Here is a 27530-nt window from a genome sequence, read left to right as displayed (position 1 = left end):
AGCATCCAGCAGGCGGAAATGGGAGCTGCCATGGACGCGCTGAACAAATGTGAGTACACACGCGCGTCGGACCGCATGATGTGCGACTACTTAAAAAGTACCACGATACCTTGCTATCCAAAACGATACCACACCTTATTTTTGGTTTAAAAAAAAAAAAAAATTGCAGCGACAATGCTTTCCAACTATGTGCCTTGAGGGGGCGCCGCTTTTTGTTTTTGGTCCTAAAGCAACGACAATTCAAATCTACGATTCAAAGGGCGACTGGTTTTTCCAATTGCCAAAACCTGTGAGCGTGATTTATTTTGTGCCGAGTCATTTTGTCGCCCGCTGGTTGCGTTTGAGGAGCCGTTCCATGGAATAAATTCCTTCTTGTTTTGGCAGCTATAATTACGTCGCGCGCGCTCCCGATGTTAGCTTTTTTTGCCTTGCTATTGTTTCGGCACCGGTATCAAGATACTCGATGTGGGATCAGAGTGACGATACGTGAAGAGTCCACACCATCGGGCTTTGCTGTTGGAGCGCCACCACCGAGCCTCGGGCGGCGTGTCGATGTTTTTTCATGTCGTCGTCGTCGTCGGTGGCGGTGGTGGTGTGCTTGTGCTTGTACTCGCGCTTCTTGTGTTGGCGGGCCGTGCTCAGTTTGCATGTTTGCGTTTGAAGGAAAGCCCTCAGGGACCCTCAGGGCTCGCCACTCATCTTTTGGTCCTCTTCACAGCGTCTCTTCTTCTTTTCCTCCTCGCTCGCTTTTTTTTTTTTTTTTTTTTCTCTCTCCCATCTTGAAGAAGAAGAATGCGTCCTTCACTGCACACTCAAGTAGTTAAAATAATCCACCTTTGCCTCTTAGGAAATGCAATAAGTACTTGCTGTTAAATTTCCTGAAATTTGAGCTTTGTGTCGTTCGAGACGCGAGATCTGATCGATTTCGTTCTCTTGTTGGCGGTTTAAAACTCAAACTGAGGAGGAGGGGGGGGGGGTATTCGAAACTCGTCCGAATTGGCTTCCGAGCCAACAAATCGCTTCGCTCCAATACAGCGCTTGAAAAATATCCTCACGCCAGCCGACTCCATCCCAGTGCCTAATGGAGCGCAGTACATGATGGAAGCAAGAATGAACGTACGTTTCATCTTTTTTTTTTTTTTCCTTTTCTTTTTGAATTATGAACACAGTGAGTCCGTAATGAGGTGCAGGTGAGCGCGCGGCCCCAAACGGAGGTCAAGGTTTGATTGGATTTGTCGTGTTCAATGAGGCCTCCAGCCACGTTTGATTGATACCGTTTGCACTTCGCAGCTGTGGTTGTTTGTGAGATTCAGCTCCTGCTCCTCGCCCGTCACGCCTTCCCGCTGATCAGTACATGTTCTGCGTTTACCTTCATTGAAATAACACGCTTCCGCTAAAACACGACAGAACAATGTTAGCGCACAGAATTGATGAAGATGAGCCGACAAGACTTTGTATTAGTTCAATTTCGGCACACGCGTGCTGCTAGCATGTTTCCAAAGATGTTTGTCGCGCACTGTTGCTGCTTAGTTTTCGTGGCTGCATTGCCATAATTCAAAGATATTCATGAGCTTGTTTACGTTAGCGCTAGCATGTTCCGGGCGCGACGTTATCGTGTGCGTATCTCTTGAGGACATATTTGCATCATTCAAGGATATCAATGCACATATTTTGACCGCCGAAGATGAGTGGGCCGTACTGTGCTGATAAGAATTCGTTCCTCCCTACTTGTTTGTGTATGTGTGCGTGAGAGACGGTGATCTTCCCATCCTGACTCATCAAGTCCTCCCGAGCCCCCGATGTTTGAGGCCCGCGTGTCATGTGTCGCAACAGCGTTCCTAATCAAAGGACACGAGTTCTGGTGTCATTGATCGCCCCGCTTTCGCCTGGCTCGTCTTGGCGCACTTGACATCCACCTCATCTCGCACACCGGATCCACCCAAACATTCCCGCTGGCGGGCCGCCGCCGCCGCCGCTCATCGTGTCAGGATTCATTTCCATGTATTATTTAAGCCGTCCACTTTTCTGCAGGCTGACAGGATATGTGACTGCAGCCATGTCGGGAGGTAAAAGACGAGGATGAAGAAGAGGCCGAGCTGCGTCCGACAGCCGCGGGCTCATTAAATGGGCCTTCCCCTCTTTTTTTGCTGCAGCGTGCTTGTGCGCGTGCGCGTGTGTGTTCAGCCGGTACACTGGTGGCGGCGCTGATCCACATCTCATCCGTTTGACAGACGGCGTTTTGAGGTCGGCTGCCTGCACACGTCAGGGCAGAATTAAATGTTAACCGGGCCGCGGACCGACAGCAACATGAGTGCAAACAAATGGAGGCGCGAGGAAGCGAGCTGGGCAGAGGGTGCTGAGGCGAGCGAAGAGCGCGGCGAGCTTGGCGAAGATTTAAGAACGGCAGGGTAGGCAAAGTGTGCTGAGGTTAGCGAAGAATGTCGAGGTAGGTGGAGTTGTGGAATTTCTGGATTTTTTTTTTTTTTTTTGAGGTCCATTTTTTGCCAGGGGAAAAAAAATACGAATGAACGATGACTTGATATCCATTAGCAATGAAATCAGCGTGGCAAGTAATTCTGGCAGCAGGGGGAAGGCGTTGGCGGCCGCCAACGAGTTCCGCGGGCCCCTTCGGGCTCCACGCACTCACCCTTTGGCCACATGGAGAAAAAAAAACCCCACGAGAGGCTTAAACTGCTCCCATTCACGGCTCGCCCGCTCTTTTACCGACAATGCGATGACGGTTGGAAAAAAAAAGGGGCGGCGTCTCAGCGCTAGCTCCAAGGCAGCTCCGTTCGCCGCCAAGCTCCTAATCTCCAGATGAAAGGGTCTGATGTAACGCGAGCAAAGCGGAGCGTGAAGGATCGCTCTTTGTTTGCCCCTTTCTTGCCGTGGAAGCAAATCCCCTTCATCGCTGTTTGCCGTGCGTTTGGCGTGTTGACCGACGCGCGGCGGTGCTCGTGGAGAACGGCGGAGCAGTTCTCGTCTTAAGCTGGGCACACACGGCTACTTAGCCTGTGTTTTTTCTAGCCCACACACTTTTTCAATTGACCGTTGTCATGTCGCGTGTTGGGTTGTGTGCGGATGGGAATGAAGGATGATGATTTATTTATTTTTTGGTCAGGATTTAGCATGTCTGCCTCACAGTTGTAAAGTTCAGCGCGAGAATCTCAGTTCCGGACTTCCTGTGTGGACATGCCGGAACCATTTGCATGTGTTGAGTGGTCAGCTGATTTTTCCAGGCTCGCTGTGCTGGATTTAAGATTCCGGATGTCACTTGTCAGGTTAATCGGCATGCGGATGAGGCGCGTGGTCTTTTCAGAGTGACGGACAGCTGAGAGTGGTCAACATGTCGGCTGGTGCGTTGGCGTTACGTCATGCAAGTGCCCCACTCTGAAGTCATCACCAAGACAACAAAGGGCTCATTTGCATATCGGCAGCCGGCGGTGAGGTTTTGCGGAACAGGGGCGGCACCTTTTGAGAAGCGTCGAGACGAGCGACTCGCCGCGCCGGCGAGCGGAATGAAATAGCCAGCCGGTGGTTTGTTGAGCTCCGCGGGGTCAGAGTGCAAATTAGAAACTTGCGCGCGTCTCTTCAGCCGTGATGCCCACTTGAGTTCTTGTCAGTCCGTCAAAGAAAAAAAAAAACAAAAAACCCGACCCCGTTTTCACCTTTCACGCTCTCAAGTACACATTCATGTGTTCACTGAGCGGTTTTGACGGGGAACATTCGGGTCAATTTAATTCGAGTGCGACCTTCCGCGTGGAAGCCCGACTGTCCAAACCGTCTCTCATTCATTCGTTTTCTCGAGTGCTCGTCCTCTTGAACAAGCAGGTGAGCCCGGAGAGTCTTTTTTTCCAGCTGACATGAAGTGGAAGTCAGGCTCACACCCCTCGATTGGTTGTCAGCCAATCGTAAGCCAAAATATTTTGAATAAAAATTAAATTCAAGTATTTAAGACAGGCGTTGCGGGCCGAGATCTTGCTCTCCGCTCACCATGCCTACCACCACCCACCCCCCCATTCTTCATTCCATCAGTTTTAGGAACCTCTTCGTACCCAAAGTCTCCACCTTAGTTGTTCGTTTCAATTTTTTTTTCCCCCCGCCGAACAACTGGAACCACTCTGCAACAAATAAAACACACGTTAGTGAGGGGTGCCATTTTTTTTTTTAAATTCACCATGATGTCATGTGATCTGAAGGCCCAGGTAGCGAAAAGCACAGCCGGTATGACGACGCCCCGCATCTCATAAAGAAGTCGTCGCCCCTTTTGATTAATTAATAATGTCTGACACCAAACAAGCTTGTCTTAATTTCACGCCGTCATTCCTCACCAAAGAACAACGTGGCGGCGGCGCCTCCCACCAATCTTTTCGCTCACTGGACCGAAGTGAGAGCGTCGCTAAACAGCCTACTCGCCGCCACCGGGGTTTTTTTTTTTTTTTGGTTAGTTATTTATTTCGGGTCTTTTTCTCGGCACGTTCCTCTCGGGTCACTCCCTCATCTCTCTGTTCTCTCCCGCCGCGGCAGATAACTTCCCGCAGATGGCCCATCAGAAGCGCTTCATTGAGCGCAAGTACCGGCAGGAGCTGAAGGAGATGAGACGCGAGCGGGAGCGCCAGGAGAAGGACGGCGACGAGACCAACGTCGGCAGGAAGTGAGGCGGCGGGGATCGTTTCCGGGCTCGCCACGGTTTGTCACGCCGCGTTGACTTTGAAGCCTAAAAAAAAACCTAACGAGACTCGCACAAAGTCAGAAACACGGAGCGCTCGTCGTCTTTGCTAGGACGAAAGCGCAGCAGGAGCGAGCGCTCCCCGCAAGACAAAAACTTTTTTTTTTTTTTTTTTTTTTGGTGTTTTTTTAAAGCTTGAATGTGAAAGTAAATAAATGAAATTCGAATTAAGCTGTCTGCAAATCAAGTCAATAATTAAAGTCGGCTGCCGCCAAGTGTTGGAGACGCCGTCGCCATCTGTCCCCATGTCTTGACACTCATCCCCTTAATAATCCAAATGGGATTGTTTTTCCTTTTTGTTCCCTTTTGCCCTCGCGAATCCGATTGGCTGTCAAGATGAGCTGAATTTGGAGGTCATCTAATTGTTGAAGAAGCTTCCGGATCTGTAATAATAGCATTGGCTAATTTCCTTTTCAAATATACGCTCTGCCTCTCGGGGAACTGCGCGAGTCTTCTTTTAATTTCCTTGAAGTGATGTTATACCACCAGTCTCCCAATTTCTTGACAGCGAGAGAGTGAGAAGAGATACTAAAGGGATACCGTGTTTTTTTTTTTTTTTTGTTTTTTGTTTTTTAAAGGGTCTAGCCTGTTTGTCGTGTATACTGAAGGGATACCGTGTTTTTTTTTTTTTTTTGGTTTTTTTTTAAAGGGTCTAGCCTGTTTGTCGTGCAATTTCGCCAGCGTTCTTGTTTCGCCTGGAGATAAAACACGTGCTAGATAACCAGAGGAAACACCTTTTGAAGATATTTAATTGTGTCATATAAATATCCAGTACAAAATGTCACGTTGTACAAAGCAGAATTGATGGAGGCGGCGGGCCCGCCGGGCTACGGCAAGCCCTCCCGACAATTTTATTTTATTTTATTTTTATTGTTCTACGCTCACAGAGACTCCACCACGTTTGTCACCAGCGGCCCAACGGCGTCTACACATCGACAAGCACACGTCTACTTGATGGCGCCATCGCGGGGGAGCGGGGTGGGGCGGGGGGGACCAAAATGACCACGTGCTGAACACTCCACGTAAAAACGTCGACTTTGTGTCGCTTGGCTGTGTGACGGATGTGAAAGGAGCTCACGCGCTTGCTTCGTCCTTCCGGTTTTCCGTCATCTGGTTGGATCGGAACGTCTCTGTAAGGCTGTCACTTTTTTTCCCCACTTGCTAGTATAGAGCCAAGAACGTACTTTCAGCTCTTTGTTAGCTGTCGACGTCAAAGGTTAGAAGCCTCGTTGACGAGAGTTTTTGCGGGTGCGGGGGGAGGCTGAAAGGAAATAAGACAAACCACCGTTTCGGTGCCTTTTCAGGTGAGAGCGGGCCGTTTCCGACTCTTTTCCTCCATTGTGCCAAAAACATCTCCAAACTCCATCATCAGTGTGGACTGGGTTCCTCAGCGGATCAAATCCACGCAAGCAAAACGTCGACGTAGCTTCATGGTCATCCGCAAACATTGAACGGAGGCAACGTCTTGGTTGTTGAAGATGTTTGATCCCAAACTAGCGACATCAATAGGACTCCACAGCTCAAAATACAACTAAGAGAAGTCTTTTTCAATTCAAGTGGAAACGTCTTCGACAAGAGTCCGGTTGCCTCCGTCCAACACAAGAGTGAATTTTCCTGCTCGAATGTCTGAAAAGAGACCAGCTCGCTCTTTAGATGACATCGAGGAGGAAACGTTTGTCGGCTTTGGCCGCCCGCTTGATGTGACAAAGTTGGACCGCCGCTCCTGGCGCCTTTTTCAAGCGTGACGATGACAGTACCACTTCCTGAAGGCTAGGGGGCGTGGCGCTGTGAGGACAAAGACGAAGTGGCTGTACAGTGTATTGTATCATGTAGCGTACACAAGCAGAAGATCACGATATATGTAGCGGGACTTTGTCGCAGAAACATTGAAAGTATGCCACCGCTCACAGCGTCCGTCGCAGGAAGAAAAACAAAGAAAAACAATGGTAGCTATGCGTGGGCGTGGCCTACATCCAATGCACAGGGGTGTCCAAACTTTTTTCTTCCCGAGGGGCGTGGACAGAAAATTGAAAGCATGCCAGAAACATTCTGACGTTCTTCCGTCTTTGTTCAACGCACAAAAACCTTTCACCGTTCCACAAATCTGCGGTTTCTCATTGTGGGTGCGTTTGGGAAATACCCTCCGACAGCACTGCTTCACTCACACCATTCAGAAAGTCCGAATGTTGTTCAAATGTGCCGTTCGGTTTTTTTAGAGGGCACCTAAAACGGATCCCGGTGCAGGCCGTACACGGAACGTAAACAGTTGAAGCACGAGTTCCCGATGACAGGCTGCGTTCAGAAATTAATGCAAGCGGAGCGCACTCTCCCTCTGGTAGCACGCGAGGACGACGAAGCGTCTGCTAAATAACCTTATTCAAGTTGTTCTTTTTTGTTTAAAAAGACTTATGTACCAATTTTGGTGGATTCCTGCGCCTTTTGGTGCCGTAAATTCTTGTTGGGGATGCGTCGGCTAGTTGCCACGACTACCGTTCTTCGTCTTTGTCTTCGAAATGAAAGGCGAAAAAGAATGATAGTCATGGCAACGAGCGTGCATTTCTGCAATCGGGATTTACATCGCTGTATTTATTTTCAACGTGAAATTTATTAATTGTAACACGTGTTGAGAAGGGTTGTCTTAATTTTTGTCGTAATAAAGGTGTAATAAACAAAAAAAGGAGTTTACATGTTTTTTTTCGAAAACAAATCATCTAAAAAAAATTATTTGTTCTGTAATACCTATCAGTTATTTCAATTCATCTGCTATTATTGAGGTTTTGTTTTGTGTAATAATTTTAAGGTGTGTTGCGACCCCCATCCTTTTTCTTTTTTGACCGGTTGTATCAAATATTTGTTGTTATGTCCTGGTAAAAAAACAAACAAAAAAATGGACATGGGCCGTGGTTCAGTCACCCCTGCTCTATCGAAAACCAATTTGTTATTTTTCTTTTGTGAAATAGTGTCATGAGCTGTGATGAAAGCATTTTTGGAGGATATGCTGCTGCAGAATGGCCCCGCAGTTTGGACACCCCTTGCCCTAACAGCTGACGGGACACACGAGGCCTACTTCCACTCAAAAGGGTTCTTCGAATGTCCTTTCGCCAGCCAACGCGGCGAGACATCGTTACGAATCCCGGTCGCTTTCGTCGGCGCCGTACATGTCGGCCAGTTTCTTAAAGCGCGGCCCCCACTCGCTCAGGTAGTTGTAGTCTTGCTCGCCCTCCGTGGTGGCCGACTCCAGCGAGCTGAGCGACTCGGCCACCGAGCCGCTGCCCTCGTAGGCGTACGTGGCCAGCGAGTCGTAAGGCGGCGCCGTCGGGTCGCAGTCGTTGTCCTGGATCTTCTGGTTGATGAAGTCCCGCACGTCGCCGTTGTTGTCCCGCGCCGAGTGGGGCGCGGGCCGGCGGACGGGCGGGTAGTAGGCCTCGGGCACGATATCCCGCCTCTGTTTGCCGTCCTCGATGGCCTCCGGGTTGCGCAGCGTGCCGATGTCGAAGGCCTGCGTGTCCTCCTCGCCGCCGCCCTCGTCGTTGTAGCTGACCACGTTGTCCCGCACGTCCTCCTTGGAGATGATCAGAGGCTCCTTCTTGCGTTGCCTCCTCAAGGCGGCGAACAGAACCACGATCACTGCGGGCACAACGCGACAAACTCAGAGCGAGCTTGGAGTCCCGAGGGGCGCTTGTTGATGTGGCGAGCGCTCCACTGATCTTTGAGGACTTTGTACAGCGAGCGAGCGTCAAGATGCATTATGGATTTGTCAGGCTGCTGCTGCTGCTTAACATCACAATTGAACAAAGCGCTCCTCTGATGAGTGCGACTCAAACATGGAACAGCTTCGTTCTGCTCGGCTACAGCACACAATTTCAATATTTATGATGTTTTTTTTTATTTTTATTATTATTATTTGACAATCTGCTGCGCTGAAATCCTGATCGCTCACTAGAACAGCATGTGGGACATATAGTATACACTCTTGCAGAATGTGAAATACATCCCCAATTTTTGAGGTGCTGTTGCAGCTTTAGTTTTTTTGTCGTAATATTACTACATTTATTTATTACGGTGGGAAAGAACTTTCCTGAAAATGAAATTTTGGATTCAAACGTTTTCACTGTGAGGTTTTTGTTCAAACGTGTATTCGGACCACACTGAAATTAAAATCCAACCAAATGGCGGCTCCTGTCAACACAGGAAGCCGTGAAGCAAGTCTGCCCTGTACTCACTGAGCAGGATCATGACGCAGAGCAAGATGGCCACCAGCGCCCCGGTGCTGAGCCCGGCCCTGGCTGTGAGCGCCTCGGCGTTGCACAGCTTCATATTGCCTTCGCGATCGCACGTGCACACGCGGACCGTCAGCGTGCTGGTGCTGCTCTGAATGGGGTTCCCGCTGTCTGAGATGACCACAGGCACATGGTAGACGCTCTTCAGGAGGCTGCTGTAGCTGTTCCTCCGCGTCAGGATCCACGCCGTGTTGTCTGAAACCATGCAAGATTGCGACGATCGCAACGAGGTCGGTTCGAGAAATACGAGAAGATGGATAGCAGACTACCTTTGTTGTCGCGGACAGAGAAGTTGGCCTTGCCGCTAGCCTCCTGGGCCAGACTGAAGAAGAAGCGATGTCCTCCTACCGGCTCGTCTGGATCCGTGGCGCTCACCGTCTGGATTCTCTGGCACCACAAAGAACATGGCTAAGAACAGTGGTAAGACCAAAAGTTGGGTAAGACTTTCAGATAAGACCAACCATGGATATAAGCCTAGAGGTGTTCCTCAAGGATCAACCTTGGGTCCACTTCTTGGAAAAAAAAACGTTTTTAATCTTTCCTGTATTATCTCAGATTGCTTTGTTCAATTACACACTGAACATTTATACCTCAAAGCCTTTTTCATCACAAATTCAAGAATCCTTACAACATTTTTCAGACTTGGCTTTTTGAAAATAGATTCCTACTTAAGCAAACAAAAACATGCCATTTTTTTTTCTTATTTTGTAAGTCCGCTGCTTTGTTTCTTCTTCCACAAGCAAAAGACCAAGGTCTGCCAGTGCCAACTGCACTAAGAGCCTCCGAGAACGCAATGACACCAAGGTAGGCGCTATCATGTTCATGCATGTCGTGTTGAGAACCTGTGCATGTAACCACAAGGATGCCGGCGAGGGCGGCACACCCACCTGATTAGCTTTGGCGTTTTCGCACACGAATGTCTCGTAGTTGGTGGCGAAGGTCGGCGCGTTATCGTTGACATCGAGCACCCTGATGTAGACGACCACGCGGCTCATCTGGTGCATGTTGTCTACAGCAGAAATATGATACATTTAATTCCCACTACTTACTGGGTATTGGTGCTGAGCCCTGCTGCCAAAATGTATGATTAATTGACACGCCCCACTCCACTTATCTCAAGTCACCGATGTACCGTATTAATAATTGAGTATTTGGGGAGGTATTGAATCCACGCGTTGACTCACTGAATTCGGAGGCAACGACTGAGATGTTGTGCCACGCGTTCTCCTCGCGGTCCAGCTCCCGCAGGAGGAACACGGAGCCGTTGATGGCGTGCACGTCGAACACGCGGTCCATGTCGGTGCGCCGGTCGATTGAGTACCTACACGTGGGAGAAAGGTAAAGGAGGCATGTATCCAGTTCGTGGAGTCTTGCACAGCTTGTTGGTTAAAAACATGGACTGGTTGCCAGTTAATTTACAGAGCACAGAACTGTGAGGAGAATGGGCTAACCACTCCTCCACTGAGCAAGCTCACAGTTTGTTCAGTCAGTTTGTTTAAAAACAAAAAAATAAGTGTCCCTTTATTCCATATTAAGTCTCCTTTAAATGTGATTCACACCACCTCGCCTTTTCTTTTCTTCCTGCTGATTTTCAAGCGGAGAAGCAGGAAAGAAGGAGAAAAAAAAATTAAGAGACTGTTTGCGTGGAGTCATCTTTGAAAGGAGAGGCCATGTTTGTTGAGCAGGGCGCAAATTGCTTTTTACAAGTCCAAGTGGAGCTACGCAAAAGACTTCATCAACACTTTGTCGCCACCTCCGTTTAAACGCTTGCAAATTCAAAACAGGATGCTTCAATTACCGCCTGCACACACACACACACACACACACACACACACACACACACACACACACCCGCGCGCACACACACCAGCTAGTTATGCAGTGCACCTATTTCGTTTTCATTTGAGGAGGAAAAATACGCCTCCGAATTTGCAAAAATTGACTTCAGTTAAGCGAAGGTGTTAATATTTTATTTCCGTATCCATCCATCCATCTACCCAAAGGCTCTCGAACAACATTAGACCTTTAGAAAGAAAAGAAAGAAAAAAAAAAACATCTTTGCATTTTTCTTAGTTTTGCCTCTTTACAGTCATTCAAAGTAGGGAAATGAGCGCGGCTCCTTAAACCTCGCTCGTCATCCTCGTCATAAAAATAAGGTCCCTCCTGACAGCAGGCAGCTCAAATGCACCAAAATGCCACGGGCGGCTAGCCTGCTGATGATAGCCGATAAAAGAGAATCATATCCTATTTGACACCTGCAATAAAGTGCGAGAACTTCAACCTTGAGAGCCAACTCCCTCAGTGCGTCGTAAAAAAAAAAGAAAAAGCCGAGGTGAAGGCCGCCGGTGTGCAGCACCCCAACCGCTCCCCACAATACTTCCTGAAAAAGTCAGAGAATTCCAACTAAGTCGGGTCCTTCTGAGGCCTCCTCCTTTATTTGTGAATACTTTTCCTGTTAATGACCCACTGATTTGTTGAACTTGAATTATTAGCCAGAATTTCCCCTTCAGGGCTGAAAGTCACACTTGTAAATTGAATTTCGCACGGAGACAGACACACAGCCATTTTGCATGCATTTTGCTCGTCTCTTGGAAGTTTAGGAATGCCACCTTAATATTGCAGTACCGCCGCGTAACTGCGGGGGCAGTGTTGAGATTGGATTTACAGAAATGGTGGAGTGAGGACGTTGCGCCCCTTTGCATCCGCCTCGCTGAGAAGGGTCGGCAACATATATCCATTTAATTTAGCCGCCCTGCACCAAAGTCCATTTGGAAAGTGCCACATTTTACATTTGTTTATTGTTTTACCGTAAGTGAATATCATAACGGAGAAACTTTCAATTTGCAAGCCAGCAGCACTGCGTTACCAACACTTCGGCTTTATTGTGATGTATTTAGGCGCCGGTGCTTGTTTTTTATGAGATGATGTTGCTCACCTGACAGGACTCCGCTTGACGTCCGGGTCGGAGGCGCTGACGGTACCGATGACGGTTTTGGGGGCCGTATCCTCCCGTACCTCCATGATGTAGCTGGTGCGCTCGAACACGGGCGGCTCGTCCACGTCCTCCACCGTCACCTTGATGGACGCTTCGTCTCGGAAGGGGCCCATGGAGAAGAAGCGAGGGTTGACGTGGAGGTTCTCCACCTGGACGCGCAGGCTGAATTGACGTTTGCGCTCAAAGTCCAGCGGCTGGAAAAAGGAAACGTCACTTCAGTGGTCAGGAAATTTTTTTTAGCGCGGTGATTTTTTTTTTCCCCTTCAAAATCCATCTGACCAACCAATGTAAATGTAAGCTCCCCGGTGGAGGTAAACCACACATGCCCTTGGCACTGCCTTAATTTGGCACCTTTTAAGGGCCCAGATGGGACTTATTCCCACTTGACGAGCTAGTTTAATTAGCGGGTTGAGATCGAGGGACGCAGGCGCAGGCTCTGCCCGCAGTGCCGCCATGGCAACAGAGGCCAATTATGTCACTGTGCTCCCACGGCCAACAAAAAGGATCGAAACGCACCGACAACCGCGCATTCTAGCATGTACACCATCATCACCGTGTTACATAAATGACTGAAGATGAATTATTCGGCCGAAACGAAACAGTTTCACGTGAGGCCGATTGATATTCTTAATTTGCCGAAAATAACATGAGAACAAAAACTCATTCAAAAATGTCACAATTTGACCAAATCAGTCTCGCCTCCGCTTACCTTCCTGAGCACCATGACGCCCTCCTGCGTGCTGCGATTGGTCACGATGTCAAACATCCCGGGCCCGTCGCTCCCGATGATCCTGTAGTCCAACTCGGCGTTTTCGCCGATGTCTTTGTCCACGGCGTGGATCACGCCCACCGCCGAGCCTAACGCGGTGGACTCGGGCACCTTGAACTCATAGAGAGCTGAAGAAGAAAAATAAAAAGACACATTTTCCATTTGACTCATTATGTTCTCCAATTAAATATTGCTGAGAAAAAACAAAAATTAGGCTCTTGTCATCGAGTGATTTTCTAATTCGGGCTGGTGCTGGAAGCACCACTTGGTTCAATCTGTGCCCATCCCGGCGAGCCTTGTCGGGTGTTAAGATTGATCTTTCCCGCACAATCAATTTTGTTCCCGACGTGCGGATTAATTCTTCTTTTATTTGGACTTTTACAGGAAGCGTTTGTGCTCCAAATCGATGGGCGCCTGTCAGCCGCGTAAACAAACGGCAGCGACCTGATCATAAAGCACAGCTGACGGGGTTCGGACGACGCTTGAATGGGCGCCGGCTGCGTGACGCACAAGCCCCCGATTCCCCCGACCTCCCTCCCGACCCCCCTCGAGATAGCGATGGCGTCAAACGGTTTATTTGGTGAGCGCACAACAATGCTATCGCTTCCTGGCAGTTCGGCTGGCTGGAAAATGACAAAGTGGCTTCAACGCCGTTTTGCCCGGGTGGGGAGTAAGAGTCCGTATTACAACGTAAGTCTTTTCATCCAGATTTTTTGCGGATCATTTTTTAAAAATTCTTATTTTTGGAGTTGTTTTCAGTTCAGAATCTCGACAGTATTGTCCACCATGACCAACATGTGCGCCGTTGCTCTGATGCCGACTCACTCTTGGTGAAGCGCGGCGGGTTGTCGTTGACGTCTGCCAGGGTGATGCTGACCGTGGTGGTCCCAGAGAGACCCCCCATCTGTCCGGCCATGTCCTTCGCCTGGATCACCACTTGGTACTTGTCCTTGACCTCTCGGTCCATGCCCGGCAGTGCCGTCTTGATCATGCCTACAGCAACAACAAAAAAACCAAATCAAAAATAAAATAATTTCTTCATTTTAAAGCCATATCACGCAGCCCTAATAATTATGAGGAGAATAATAATGAACTCTTTAAAAGCGAATTGGTTGTGAATTTTTGCGCTGCCGTGTAACTGACGGCGGCTTTATGAAGCGTCATCGTAAAGATAATGAACTTCCTTCTCGGCGCATCAAACATCCCAACGCGCACCTCAAAATAGTCGCCCGGAATTAACGACGTTCCAGCGAAGGAGATTTATGCGCCTCGTAATGAAGTCGCCGAGACGCCGTCGAGCGCGTAGCGCTCCTTTAATTCAGGGGTTGTCGCCCGAGTGATGGATGCGCCTCGTTATGCGGATCGTTTGCGCAAATTAAGATTTCTGATTGTTAATGACTTTTTATTGTCACGCCTTTATTCGGAATTAAAAAAAAAAAAAATCAATAAAATAAAAATGTGCCAAGAGTTCAGCAAACGTGACGTCATCGTGCTCTCACGTCAAGGACACATTTTCATTTGGTTTGTAGTTGAGCTGGGTCACATGACCTTTCACAAAAATAAAATATACAATTAAAAATAAATTTTTTTCCTTAAAAAAAAATTCTATTTATTTTCCCCCCCACCCCCTTCGCATGTAGAATAGAAAATTTTGACTTAAAGTTCAGTATGAGTAGTTTCGACAGATGCTGATACTCTTTATTTTATCGCTCCTCATAAAATGCTCTGATACTATGTGCACCGATACCACATCCGGCATATAATTCATGGGATACTTTTAGGCAACGACAAACTCATTTCGGTTCTATTTTGTACTTTTTTTCCCCTTTTTTGTATGTTCCTCACTTCTCTCTGTCTGTAGCCACATTGTTCATGTAAGCGGTGCACATCAACGCGAGGACGCACTTTGAAAAATCAAAAATCAACATGCATGAGTTGATCAAATTGGGGAAAAAAAAAAAAAAGCATTTCCCAAAATGCAAAAGCTTTTCCAACCTTCCAGAGCTTTCACTTAATTGTCGAAAGCTGATTTCTGCAGGGAAATAAAAGTGCAAGGAGCACGTTGGGCAAAATCAAAAACCGGATGACAGCTCGGGAGTTCATTTTTGCAGAAACAACTTGATAGCCAAAGTTGGGTTGCATGTTTGCGTCGTATGAGGTAATCCTTCTCCCGAACATGCCATGTTCATCCATGTGTGTGCGACTCATGGCGGCTTACACGTCACGTGTGGCCTCAAACATATTAACGCTAATCCACACGCTAATCTGCAAATGGCTTCGTTTTTTTATTTATTTATTCCCCCCACCCCCCGCCCCCACCCCTCTTCCTTTTGTTTGGTGATCAGGATAGGATCCAAAGCGCACATTAATGATTAAAAGTAGCAAGCTGCGACATTTGCGCCTCGCTCCTTTGACTCCAAATCCCCAGCATGACCTCCTCTCACCCCGCCGCGCCCCACCCGCCGCTGACCCTCTCCCTCCTCCCCCCTGCAGCTGCAGGACACGTGCCGCCATTTTAGCTCCATTCAAAGCAGTACAACATTGTGAATACCGTATGGAAAAAAAAAAGAAGTATATGTTTTTCAAAGAAAATGCAGACGTAAGGAATCACATATCAGTATTTCTGTAACGTGCAATACGAACATGCGGCCGTTTGGTAAAAGTGAGAAGCCGCTGACCGGTTTCGGGGTCCACCGAGAAGTAGGGCTGCCCCTCCAGGATGCTGTAGACCACCTTGGCGCTGTTCCCGTAGGTGGCATCGTCAGCGTCCAGCGCCGTCACCTGGATGACGGGAGTGCCTGCGGGGTGGGACCAAAAACGGCGTTTTGTTTCGTGCCGCCAACGGGATTCTTCATGGACCCACATTTCACATTTGTATTTTACAATTCGCGTCGCTGGTGTGTATGATTTATTTTACGTCAATGTTTTTGCCATGTGATGATATAAATTTGGACTCCAAACGGTTACGTGGGATTTTATTGATGGTTGCTATTGTTCCGACGTGATACAAAGAAGTCCCCAATGAAGGCGTGGGTAGCAAATGAACGGTTAGCTAAGCGCTAGCTCCCGCGTGGCTCCGCCGTGTTGCCTCATTACGCGCGGCGCCAAATTAATTGAGGGGAAACATTTAATGGGTGAGAAGTCCAAAAATAGACGCACGCGTGAGAGCCGCCATCTTGGCTCATTGGGTGTTAGCGCAATATGCTATGCTAATATGCTAAAACCTTGTTGCCAAGGAAACCTGCAACTTATTTTGAATTTGCCTTGATGAGGTGTGAGATTTTTTTTTTTTTTTTTAATCGATGACAAAATAGTTTGAATGCTATTTTTCATCATTAAGTTCGAATTACTTTACCAACTATTTTGCAAAATGAATAATCAAATATTCATGCAAAACCAAATAAAAACCTTCAAAATAATCTAGAATTTGGGGATTCGGGCAGGCGTGAATCATTTCCTTACCGATGTCGGCCATCTCGGGCACCCTGGCGATGTAGGGGTCTTTGGTGAAGCGCGGCTCATTGTCGTTGATGTCGTGAATCTTGATGATGAAGTCGGACTCGCCCTCCAGGGCCTCGTTGGTGAAACGGTTGACGGCCTTGGCGTGGAGCACGTAGTAGGCCTTCTCCTCGCGGTCCAGGCGCTTGGTGGCGTGGATGTCGCCTGACTTCTCGTCGATCTTGAACAGCGTCCCGGCGCCGTCGCCCGTCAGCACGTAGCGCACGCTGCCGTCCTCGCGGTCCGAATCCGAGTGGAGCTGAGAGGAAGATCGCAATCGCCGTCACTTCTTCTTTCCAAATGCAAACACTGACTTAAAAGTTCCAATTTGAAAACCTCTTTGGTTTCAAATCCTGCTTAGTAACCCTAATCTTGGCTTAAAGCCCTAATTTTGCTCTCAAACCTTACCCACGATTTGAAACCCTATTCTTCATCTTTTCACAGCAACTCAGAGTTCAAACAAGTGACGCTCCCATGTTGTCTTGTTTCATTCCTCTGCGCCCTCGCCACTGCATCGATCCCCTTGATGCCCTACTCGGCTCACCAGGAGGCGGAACAGAAGTCAATGCGGGCGCGTTCACAAGGTCGCCGTACCCCACATCGGATCAATGCCTGATTGAAAATACAATTCAAGTGGCACAGCTGGACGAAGCGTTTGCTACATGAGCATTCTGGGAGCGCAACTAGATGTCGCTAGCAAAACTGAGCGGGACTTGACTGCGCGCTACTAGCATACAAATTGTGGACCTTGACGTGATTGGTTAATAGTTCGGTCACAAGAATTGTCAACAGAAATAAATGGTGTTGGGAAAATGTGACCGTCGCGGTCTCGCTGCTTATCAGACATCTGCGCGTCGCAACTTAGCCGCCAACCGTCTTTGTTCGGGAAGCGAATCCGCCGGGAGCGCGGCAAATGCTAGCACCCGATCGATGCGGGCGCCACTCGAGTCGTGCCCGGCCATGAAGATAGCATGAGAAAGGGGCAAGGGCTGGCGTGCAGGTGGGGATGGGGGCTCGGGGGGGGGGGCACTCAGGGCAATTAGCCAGTTAGCCTCGCAGGCCTCATGTCCTGGCCTGTGGAGAACTGGCGGCCTTCAAGTGGCCAGATGGTCGCCTCACTCACAAATCGGGTGAGCAACGTGTGGTCATGTGGAAAGTCAAGCAACAGTGCACCCTTGAAGGTGCAATGGAGTTCCTTTTTTTTGTTTGTTTGTTTTGTTTTTGGTGCTCTATATCCCTCCTTTCGAAATGGTGCTAATGTGAGCATCTTCCATGGTTCATTGATATGTATGTTTTTTTTTTTTTTTTAAACCACAGGAAACAATGTCAATGTGCCCCAAATTTCTACACACGTATATTTCCGAGAAAAATGTTACCGGAGGAAATTGAACAGGACGACGGTTGCAGCCCAGAATGAAAAAAAAAAAAAATCATAATTTCCCAAAGCTTTGGCCTGGCTGGCCGGCTGGCTTGCTGGTGTCACGTAATGTGTAGTTTGATCGCGGCAGGTTCAAGATCACAGAAAACAAGCGCACATTATTATGTTCATTATGATATTAATTTCATGAGAGGGCAGGGGGTGGGGTCATGAATCCTCATCTTAGTGCCTCCTTGTGCTACAAAGGAGTTGAGCGTTATTAAAAGCGAGCGCCCCCCTGTGTACCCCTCCAGTGGACTCACCCCTCCCACTTCACCCCCCTCCTCCTAGCACACACTCTTATTATGCAATGATGAAGATGATGTTTTTTTATTAGCTATCTGTCTATATGAGGCTAAAAAAGAAGATGGTGGTGGGGGGTGGGGGGGGTGTTGCCATGGAGCAGGTAGAGTGGGGCTGTACCATATTGTTTGTTCCGTGCCAAGACGAGCAGCTGGTCCTCCGCCACCCCGCTAAACACACACGCACGCACACACACGTATGCCTGCCTGCGCACGCTTGCGCACACACACTTGCTTTGGGCCGTCACAAGACATTGCCGTCATTGCTGCAGCCGCTGAGTCACGCGGAGCTCGCAATCTGACTTTATCTGCGTTCGCACTGTCACTAGATTAATTTTAAAATGTTTGCTAAAAAAAATTATTTTGGGTCAGTATCCCTCAAAATCTTACTTAAGAGCGATTATGTTATTCGGCTAACGATATATCCAGCGACAAAAAAAAATGGCGAGCATTTTTCGGTGACTTTTAAGTCGCAGTGCATTTAAGTACAGTTTAGTTATATTTAACTTACTTGCAAACACTTCTTGAGGTAGTAGTTTTTTTTCAATGATTAATTTGAATGTTATGATGGCACTTGGAAATTTCGATATTTTCTCAGGTGCGACTTGGGGTGAAATATTTGACGGCGGGTCATCACGTAATTGCCACTTTATTTGGCAACTTTTAGCAACAAATAGACCTGCTAGCCAGCAACATGCCCTGAAAATGAGTTGGCAATGCTGCACCCCCTTCCTCTCCCCCGATCCCACCCGCCCGTTTGCTAATGCAGACAAACATGGCAAGGTCTGCCCAGTCGGCCCGTGAGCAGTGGGGGCCTATCAGGGGCTGTAAATACTTGATGAGATATGATAGTGCAGCACAAACACTGGCATTCCACCACAGGCCATTAAGCGTGTGCACTGCACACACACGCAAGCACGCACGCACGCAAGCACACGCGTGCCCTTTGGTGGAGTGGCCCCGTAATGCAAGAAACAAACATTCTCTTCCCCCGGTGACAGGAAGGCGAGGCCCTGCGAGGCCGGCGTGTGGCTGGCCTGCTAATGAGAGCCTGCAGGCGGCAACGCAACGCCGTCGGGTGACGTGGTATGATTACCCCCCACCGCTCCCACGCACACAAATCCCACGGACCCCCAAACGAATCGCTGCAAGATTCGACTTGCTTGAGTTTCGCTTGAGTCTGGGTTTCAGTTCGAGGTGCAAAGTTGGGTTTTAAACTAGGACTAGGGTTTTAAAGAAGGGTTTTAAACTCAGGTTTGGGTTTAAAAGCAGTTTTAAAATGATGATTGTAGGGTTTTAAAGTCGTTTTTTGGACCATAAATGATTAGCTTGTGGGTACGGAGCAATTTAATCACTCAAAACAATTCGGAATGTGTCGTCTGCGGTTTCAATCTTGCGCCCTCTCGTGTTCGGGTATTTCCGGAGCTGTGACGTCACCGACGTCAAACAATTTAGCGTTTCCCGTTGCAGGTGTTGTTGTTTTGAGTTACGTCCCTCGTCGTGCTTCATCACTTTGACAGTGGTTTATTCATTGTGTGACAGTTGTTTCAAATCACGGCGAAGGGAGTAGTAAAAGTTTCTTCAGCTTTCCAAAGGATAAAAAGTAAAATTCCATGCTCGGAAATGAAGCGGCACGGAAGAAAATCGTGGACAACTGTCGTCGCCAAGCGAGTACTCAAGCTCCGCGGTGACCGTTTCGAACTGGAGAGTATCGTATTCACGAGTGGAGCTCGACCCGGGCTGAAACTAGCTTCTGTGCCGACGTTTCCCTTCGGCAAAGCAACTTCAGCAGCAGGAAGAACCCCGGACGTCGCGCTGCATTCGTGAAGCAGCGCTGGCGAGAGGTGAGCAGTTATTTACACGCACCTGTAACGCCACCTAAAAATGGTCATTTGAATTGAACCGTTGAAAGAAATATATTCAGTTAGTGTAATATGTACTTATTCTGCCCGACACGGCGATGCCTTTTTGTACGGTGTGTTTGTAGGCTACAAAACCCCCCACCATTCAATGTTTAGTGCTATCGTTGTTTTTACTGTGCATATGATATACATCTACAATTTTCAAGCATGGGAAAATGCAGCTCCAGATTGTCCCCGTGTTGGAACATTTCATATCCGGCCAACAAATTGTTATGAATCCCACACGCCCAGCGCGGCTGACTGTTCACTTCTCGAAAGCTGTTGTTGTGCTACTGAGTTGAGGTTGCGAGAGCAAACGTATGTGGCGTTGTCACAGTCCATCACTTTTATTTTCACTTCCGGCTGCGATGTCCCGATCGGCTCAAACATGTCGGGTTTGACAACGCCCGTTTCTGTTGGCCCTTGTGTGTAAAAATTAAAAAAATATCTTCCTCGACTTCCAAAACATTGCTCGCCATTGAATGGAATGCGTTGTGTAGCGTATGGAAATTGTACAGTATCTCTTTGGTGTAGCTTGCTGGTCGTTTACGAAAACGTCACTTTCGGTCACCCTAGCGGTGGCTAGAGTAACTACACCCACGATGCTTCAAGCTTCCGGTTCGGTTCGGAAACCCTCGAAACCCGATTCCTAGTTTAAAAGTCGACTTTAAAAACCTAACTGTAATTTGAAACCCGACTTTGAAGCCCCAATTCTAATTTAAAACTAAATTTTGATACCCTAGACCAAGTTTGAAACCGTATCTCAAACCAATTACATTATGTATGTGTTTATATGTACGTGTGTGTATCTATCTATCTATCTATCTATATTTTTTTAACTTACACTGAGTGTGCGTACGTGCACAATATACACAGTTCTCGATCTTTGTCTATTAGCGAGGACGCACGCCGAGCGATACGCCGCTTTTGAGTCACGCTTTGTTTTCTTGCTGTCTTCTTTCGGACGTGTTGTGTTGTCGGCGATTTAATCCTTTTAGAGGCTCACTCAAAGTCACGGCTCGCTCGCCGGCCGCCTCGGGGAGGAGATACATGTACGTGGCTTCATCTCATTTGCTGGAAGGAGTCTATCCTGAGTCTTTCCATGCCGGCGGAATGCAAAGTGATCGAGTCCATTCAGAGGCACGCACAAAAGCGCTTTTCTTCCGTCGGCCCGACCTTGCCGGCATGGCGTCGTCACCCTCACGTGGATTGGGAAACGATTCTCTTGGGATGCGCTGCTGCCAAAAACAACCACCATCATTTGGACATTTTTACCGTCTTTGCCTCTTTTTAAATGTCATGTGACCAAAAAGCCAGAAAACAGGCCAACCATTTGCAATGCGAGCCCGAAGGCACTCTGATGCCTATTTCAGTCAACAGTAGAGGGCGATCGAAGACAAAATGAGAATTTTTCTGCCTTGGATTCCCCTGAAAAGAGTCATCGTTAAATTTGAAAGCCGGCGTTTTACCTTCCCAACATACTGCATGTCGTTGCCGGTGTATTCCTCCAGCAGGAAGAACTGGTTCCACATCCATCCTCGCTTGGAGCGCCTGAGCGGCACCCCGTTGGCGTCCTGCCCCGTCAAGCCTGTCGGCATCTTGTGTCCCGCCAAAGTCTTTCGCGCCGGCCTCAGCCCCGTGGCGGGGGCCGTGCCCACCTGGGCGGCGACCCACAGCGCCATCAACACGCACAGCGTCTCCATGGCGACCGGGCTTTGGCTCCTCAGCCCCTTGCCCCTCCTCCTCCCTCCTTCGGCGTTTTGTTTTTAGTGGTCTTCGGGTCAAAGTGATGTAACGGTCGTCATACTGGATCCGTAAGCAGAAAGTGAGCCCTCAGACGCAACCTGGAATCAGGAAGAGGATTTTCAGAACAAACCAATCGAATAAAGATGATGTTGAGGTCAATCAGTCACACAATCAATAAATTGGTGCAAGTAAGCCATCATAGGGTTCCATACAAGCTTCTTCTCAACTCCCTTTGTGTTTTCATTTTTTTTATTCATGCTTTTGGCTCCTTGTCCCATTCACTTAACGCAGGGGTCCCCAACCGCCGGTCCGCGGACCGGTACCGGTCCGCCGGGCATTTGGTACCGGGCCGCACAGAAAGAACTTGCCTTAATTCCGTTTTATTTATTTCGGAATACGAAAGATGTTTTATTTTGAAAAACTACCGGATTCTCCGTTACATCCGTCTGTGTCACGCTTGACTCACGTCAAGCCACGTTTCTCCATCACGTGACCGATTACCTCAAAACAATAGCACTTTTGCTATTTCCGACATCCTACCTGTGTGAGGCGGGGGGTTTCTGCAGCAACGGCGACGAAAACAAAATTACGAAGTAGACTGGACATAAACCACACACTTGAAGTGTCATTGTCTCCTATTACCCCGAGATGGGACCGTCTGGTTGCAGAAAATCAAGCTCGGTGCCGTGGTGAGTCGTCATTTTCATGCACTTTGAATTTGCGTTGTATCGTATTTTGAAGGCATTAAACACTGCCATAGCGATCGGAGTGTTGTGGCCAGATTAGACGCTCCTTGTGTTTATTATTATATTTCGAAAACGCCACAGTTTTCATGCAGCTCATACCATATTATTTTGTTGTATTATTTCCGCCACACCTTAAATGCCGGTCCCTGAAAATATTGTCGGACATAAACCGGTCCGTGGGGCGAAAAAGGTTGGGGACCCCTGACTTAACGGGTGAAAGTGCATCGGTGACTGTTGTTGTTTTTTTTTTCCCCTCTTCAGATTTGCTGCCACTCGAAATTCACGAGTGACAAAAATTCCGGCTGCAATACATTGCAAAAATCCATCTGATGATGCGCAATTATTTCCATTTTAAATCCAGTCTATGCTCTCTATCTAATCAACCATTTTCTCAACCTTTTATCAGCCAACAAAGCCGACGTCGTTTTTTTTTTTTCCAGTTTTTCTTTTCATGCAATAAAAATACGACATGATGACTAACGGTCTTGATTACAGTATTGATGACAATAATTAGGGGTAATTATTATTTTTTTGGGCCATAATTGTGCAAGTATTTTATACCGCTTACCAGACATTTGTAGGTCAGCTTTCTGGAAGCAGACACGAGTGCTAATGTACGGCTCGCCTGTGATCTTGGTGAAAACTTCTGTTTTGATGTGGCGCTTTTTGTGGAAAGCGCGCCAACAAAGACAACTTGAACTTGAATTTTGCGGAAACTTATGCTTGATAAAAGCATTCCAACTTCTTGTGGGCCTTTTGATGGGCACTTCCTGCTGGGCGCCGTTGCGCCTTCATGTGTTCGCCGTTTGATGGGCAGGCCTCTGCTGATAACACCAGATTGGAAAAGTTGCACGTGGTTGTACGCGGATGCGACTGCACTTTTATCTGCATCGAGTCGGAGAATGAGAATCATCAGGTAATGGAGCGGGGGAGGGCGCCTTTCGAGGGGGGCGGAAGGAGGGCGTCGGTCTGTATCTGCTGAAAGCATCGCGCGTCGTTATCACGCGCGGCAGAATGACCACGGCGGTGGCAACCTCACTTCATTTACTCGGAAGATAGCGCCTTACAGTAAATGCCTATTTGCGAAAGGCGACGGGCGGCCTCCCAAGGCCAAAGGAAGCGGCGTATGATGCGAGGAAAAGAAAGAAGTCCGTTGCGGACACAATTTTCGGTCCCCGTTATTCCGTTCTCGCTCCCATTTTGAAAGAGGGTTATCAGCGGGTCCGCAAGGGGGCAGCCTGCCGCGGTGTGGGGAAATGAGGGAACGGCGTCTCCGCACATGAATTAAGTAGCCTGACCTGCACGGTGAAGCGCAGCCGAAGAGTCAGAAGGGGAAGGCGGGAAATGGAGCGAGAAGTGCGGGACGAGGAGAGGTGGGGGACGGGTGGAGGCGGGGCTGGTCCTGATGATGTCACTCGCAGCGCGAATGTTTCCTTGGTTGAAATTCATTACGTGTGGGCGTTTGAACAAAGAGAACAAAGCTTTTTAGAATGTTTCTAAACAATAGATGCCAGGGTACTGACAGGTGCCACAAAGCGAGCAAGCTGACTAATTACTGACTTGAACCGAAAATAATAACTCAAAGTTGCTGAGTTTGGCCTTGTGTTGGCAGATATTTCCCGAAAAGTTGACTTTTATTTTTTTTAACATCCTAAAGTAAAATTTTTTAGCATCCTAAAGTCAAATCTAACATCCTAAAGTTCTCTGTTCCATCCTGAGTAGTCGGGTTTAACCCAATCCGAGCCTCACCCCAATCTGCCGGATCCTTCAAGACTTGGTCCAAGTGCAAAAAGCTTTGGAACTGTCTCGACGCCGACAGCTCCGGTCACCCCCAAATCCCTCAATCGCCGCGTTCGTCGACGGACTCCCAACATGAGCGTCAAAAGAAATTTGTGACGGCAAGATGAGTTTCTCAGCGTTAAAAGGGACGGCCTAACAGAGCAGCGTCAGCAGTCCCGATGGAGGACACGGGTCCATCCATTGCCGTCTCTGCCAGGCCACCGTGCCCTCATTTCTCCTTATGAGGCAAATTGAAGGCTCTCTCTTTTTTTTTTTTTTTTCTCCCTGCGTTGCACTTTACAGCATCCCCCCCCCCACCTCTTCCTTTTTCTCCCCGGCCCCCAAGCCGCCTGCTTTGCTTGCACGGGCCAAAGCTGATATGCATGACGGCTCTGCTTGGCTCTGAAAGCCACTCACTTTGCATGTGTCCTCTGCCGGGATCAGCAGCCGCTGCGGGAATTTAAAAAAAAAAAAAGAGAGGAGAGGAGCTTGGGGGGTCACTGACGGAGGTGCTGATGGAAGCAGGTGGAAGTGAGCCGGTGGTTTAATAATGCCCGTGGAGGGACGGACTGTGACCACCACTGCCGCTCCCCCCCTTTTGCTATCCAAATCCTCAAAACGACCACGCGGCTTCCCTCCCACACTCGATCGGGTTTTGACCTGATGAATTTATTTCATTGACAGCGCGGAAACAAAAAAAGTGACGAAAATGCGGAATTTGGTTATCATGACACAAATAAACGGGAGGCGGAAGAAATAAGGTGGTGGATAAAAAGTATTGGGACATGAAATGGAAGTGAAAGGTCAAGAATGAAGCAAAATTTGAAGAAAATCGGAGTGGGGGCAAAAGTATTGGGACACTTACTTAGATGAAGGGGGAAATGCGCAGTGTGGTCGGAAGTATCTGGGTGAAAAGCCAAGAAAATGTCACGTTTGGGCTAAAAGCATCGGGACGCCGACAGGAAAAAAAAAATGCCTGGCGAAATTACTCTTGGGATGTCGACAGGAATAAAAGCAATTCATTGCACGTCCCTCGCCGCTCTACTCGCCATCCAAATCCTCTAAATGCGACGGCGCGGTTTCCCTCCCGCGCACTCGACTTTATGAATTGCCTTAATTGACGGCAGCTCGGAGCATATGGGACGGGCGAGCTATCGATTAGCTGTAGGCCTCGACTCAGTGGAAAATACCAGCGGGTCCCTGGGGATGGGGGGGAGGCTCACGAAGCTTTCTGCTCGCCGTCCCCGAGCAGCGGCGCGTCGGCCTTTTCCATGGATTTCTTCATAATGTCACTGCGGAAAAGCTAATGCCTTGCGCCGTCGTGAGCGGCGCCGCGCCCCAGAGGAACACTCGCCCCTTGACCACATTTGTCAAAGCCCGCAGGTCATATTGCGTCGCTCCTTGCCCTCCCCCCATAACTCTCCTGGCAAGGCACCGGGCCCGGGAAGAAGTCGGTTCAAGCTTTATTATCCCACGTCAAATAACACACACAAAAAATAAAAATGTTACTGCCGGTTCGGAATGCTATCGGGAGCCGCGTGTCGCCCGGCGGCGATGACAAAATGCCTGCCGTGCCGCGTTTGTGCCGCGCGACGGAAGCCAAATGGAAGGAACGTTTCGCTCGTAACATTGCAGTTGACGCTTTTTATTTATCAACGTGTCGTTTGGACAAAATATTGCGACAGGTATTCGGAAAGAAAAGTGTCGGGGATACTCACTCGAAATGAAAAAAAATTAAATTAATAAAAATTGGGGTTTGTGAGTGTTGGGGCGTGTACGGGAATCAAAAAGTAAAAGTTTCGAACGCTTGCGTGAAAAAGGAGGAACGTGATTGTCGAAACACCTGCTGGTCAAAAGTATTGGGACAGCTGCAATGTGAATAAAAATGAGTTTGGACCAAAAAAAAAAATGTTGGGACACATTGTGGCAGCGAAAAAATGTGAAGTTTGGACAAAACAAATTTTTTTTTTCAAGACACAGAAAGTACTCCCGAGTCCAGAATGAAAAAGTGAAATGTGGACAAAAATATTGGGACGCGTACAGGAACCAAAACGACAATAAGCAGTTGGGACCAAAGTAGAAGGAGGGAGGAAGTGAAAAATAAGAATGTATGGAGGTGGACAAAAGTATCGGGACGTGGACCTGCTGTGCTGGAGCTTCCCAAAGTTTTTCCCCCACTCAGTCGGAAGCATCCAGTTAAGAATCAGGCCGATTGTCCGCATGGAATATTTGCGGCCTTTCTCCCAGTTTCTTGGAGTCCTGCTCCATGTTTGACCGCGTGGCCGTCGGTCCGTGAACAGATTGACTGTGTCAAGCGATCAATCGGAGCCGGCGTCGCCATGGCAACCGAGGACCAAGTCAAAGCGTTGCAGAAAAACGCTCCACTTAAAAGCAACAAATGTGTTGTGTGCGCTTAAAAGCTCTGTAAATTAGCCATTTTTTTTTCAATGCGCCGCTTCCCCTCTTTGGCTTTTATCCCCACTTAATAGCGTTACGAAGAATGAGCCTCGGCTGGATCATAAAGTGGCCTTTAAATGAATAGTGATCATTATTATTGTTGATTTCAAAGTGATTTACGGCCTCCTGGGAGAGCCAAAGTGAAGCGTCGGTGTCTTCCTCTGACGTCTGCCGCTATTTCGGAAAAGGCGACGCGGGTCTCGCGATGACGCGTCCGCTTCCTGGAGGAGCACGGCCGTCACATTGAAGGTGTGTAATACGACATGACACCGTAATCATATTCTCTCATTGAAAGGGCCGCTCTTTACACCGGGGCGCCCTTTATTTTCTCGGCCCTGGAAGAAACACTGGCGGCCTCTTTGTTTCGCCGCGGCCTCATATCATGTGCCGCCTAATTGCATAAAAAAAAAAAAAGAAATGAAAATGAAAAAAGCAAATTGCTTTAAATTGCGTGTCGCAGGCTGCAGAGCAATAAGACCGGAGTGCTCACGCTAGCTCGTAAGCAAGATTAATGCGTCTGCTGCCAATTTTCCCAGCGTGCACCCCCGATGATTGGACGCTCGCCGCCGCGCCCGCCGGAACATTTACAATCACAACAATTAGCCATTAAAGCTAGCTATCGGTTTTTTGGAGAATGCGGTCACCGCCACCATGGAGACAAACGCGTTCATCAATACGCCCTGGATGCGCGCCATTAACGGCCTTTCACGGGCCGGGTGGCATTTTACATTGGAGCCCCCCCCCCCCCACCTCACCACCTCACCAAACGCACGCCGGCCTCCCTCTGAATTTGTATTTCTCCTCTAACGAGCGACGTGAGCGACACGGCGAAGCACCCTATGGCGCCCGGCGAGCCGCGGCAACCTCGCCGCGGCAACCTCGCCGCAGCCCCCGGGGGTGCAATTAAAAGT

At 48.5% G+C, this 27530-nt stretch overlaps 2 protein-coding genes across 2 annotated transcripts in view; one reads left to right on the top strand and one right to left on the bottom strand.

Annotated features, from left to right (window-relative positions):
* drosha (drosha ribonuclease III) overlaps window positions 1-4876 on the top strand; it is a 68493-nt gene extending 63617 nt beyond the window's left edge. The window contains exon 31 of the mRNA XM_019874362.1: window positions 4528-4876. Coding sequence (XP_019729921.1) covers window positions 4528-4658 — 131 coding nt within the window. The 3' untranslated portion in view covers window positions 4659-4876. The remainder of the gene's footprint in view (window positions 1-4527) is intronic.
* A 2285-nt stretch (window positions 4877-7161) lies between these two features.
* The window catches only part of LOC109518516 (cadherin-6-like), a 40670-nt gene continuing 20301 nt past the window's right edge, over window positions 7162-27530 (bottom strand). The window contains exons 2-12 of the mRNA XM_019874396.1: window positions 21361-21735; window positions 16236-16530; window positions 15452-15571; window positions 13599-13766; window positions 12714-12901; window positions 11945-12198; window positions 10194-10330; window positions 9897-10018; window positions 9279-9396; window positions 8953-9204; window positions 7162-8356 (exon numbers count right to left, since the gene is read on the bottom strand). Coding sequence (XP_019729955.1) covers window positions 7854-8356; window positions 8953-9204; window positions 9279-9396; window positions 9897-10018; window positions 10194-10330; window positions 11945-12198; window positions 12714-12901; window positions 13599-13766; window positions 15452-15571; window positions 16236-16530; window positions 21361-21594 — 2391 coding nt within the window. The 5' untranslated portion in view covers window positions 21595-21735 and the 3' untranslated portion in view covers window positions 7162-7853. The remainder of the gene's footprint in view (window positions 8357-8952; window positions 9205-9278; window positions 9397-9896; window positions 10019-10193; window positions 10331-11944; window positions 12199-12713; window positions 12902-13598; window positions 13767-15451; window positions 15572-16235; window positions 16531-21360; window positions 21736-27530) is intronic.

This window comes from Hippocampus comes, unplaced genomic scaffold (assembly GCF_001891065.2).
Source record: "Hippocampus comes isolate QL1 unplaced genomic scaffold, H_comes_QL1_v1.1 scaffold25, whole genome shotgun sequence".
NCBI classification, from domain to species: Eukaryota; Metazoa; Chordata; class Actinopteri; order Syngnathiformes; family Syngnathidae; genus Hippocampus; species Hippocampus comes.
Note: the sequence above shows the minus strand (reverse complement) of the source record. Positions and strands in the feature narration are given on the sequence as shown.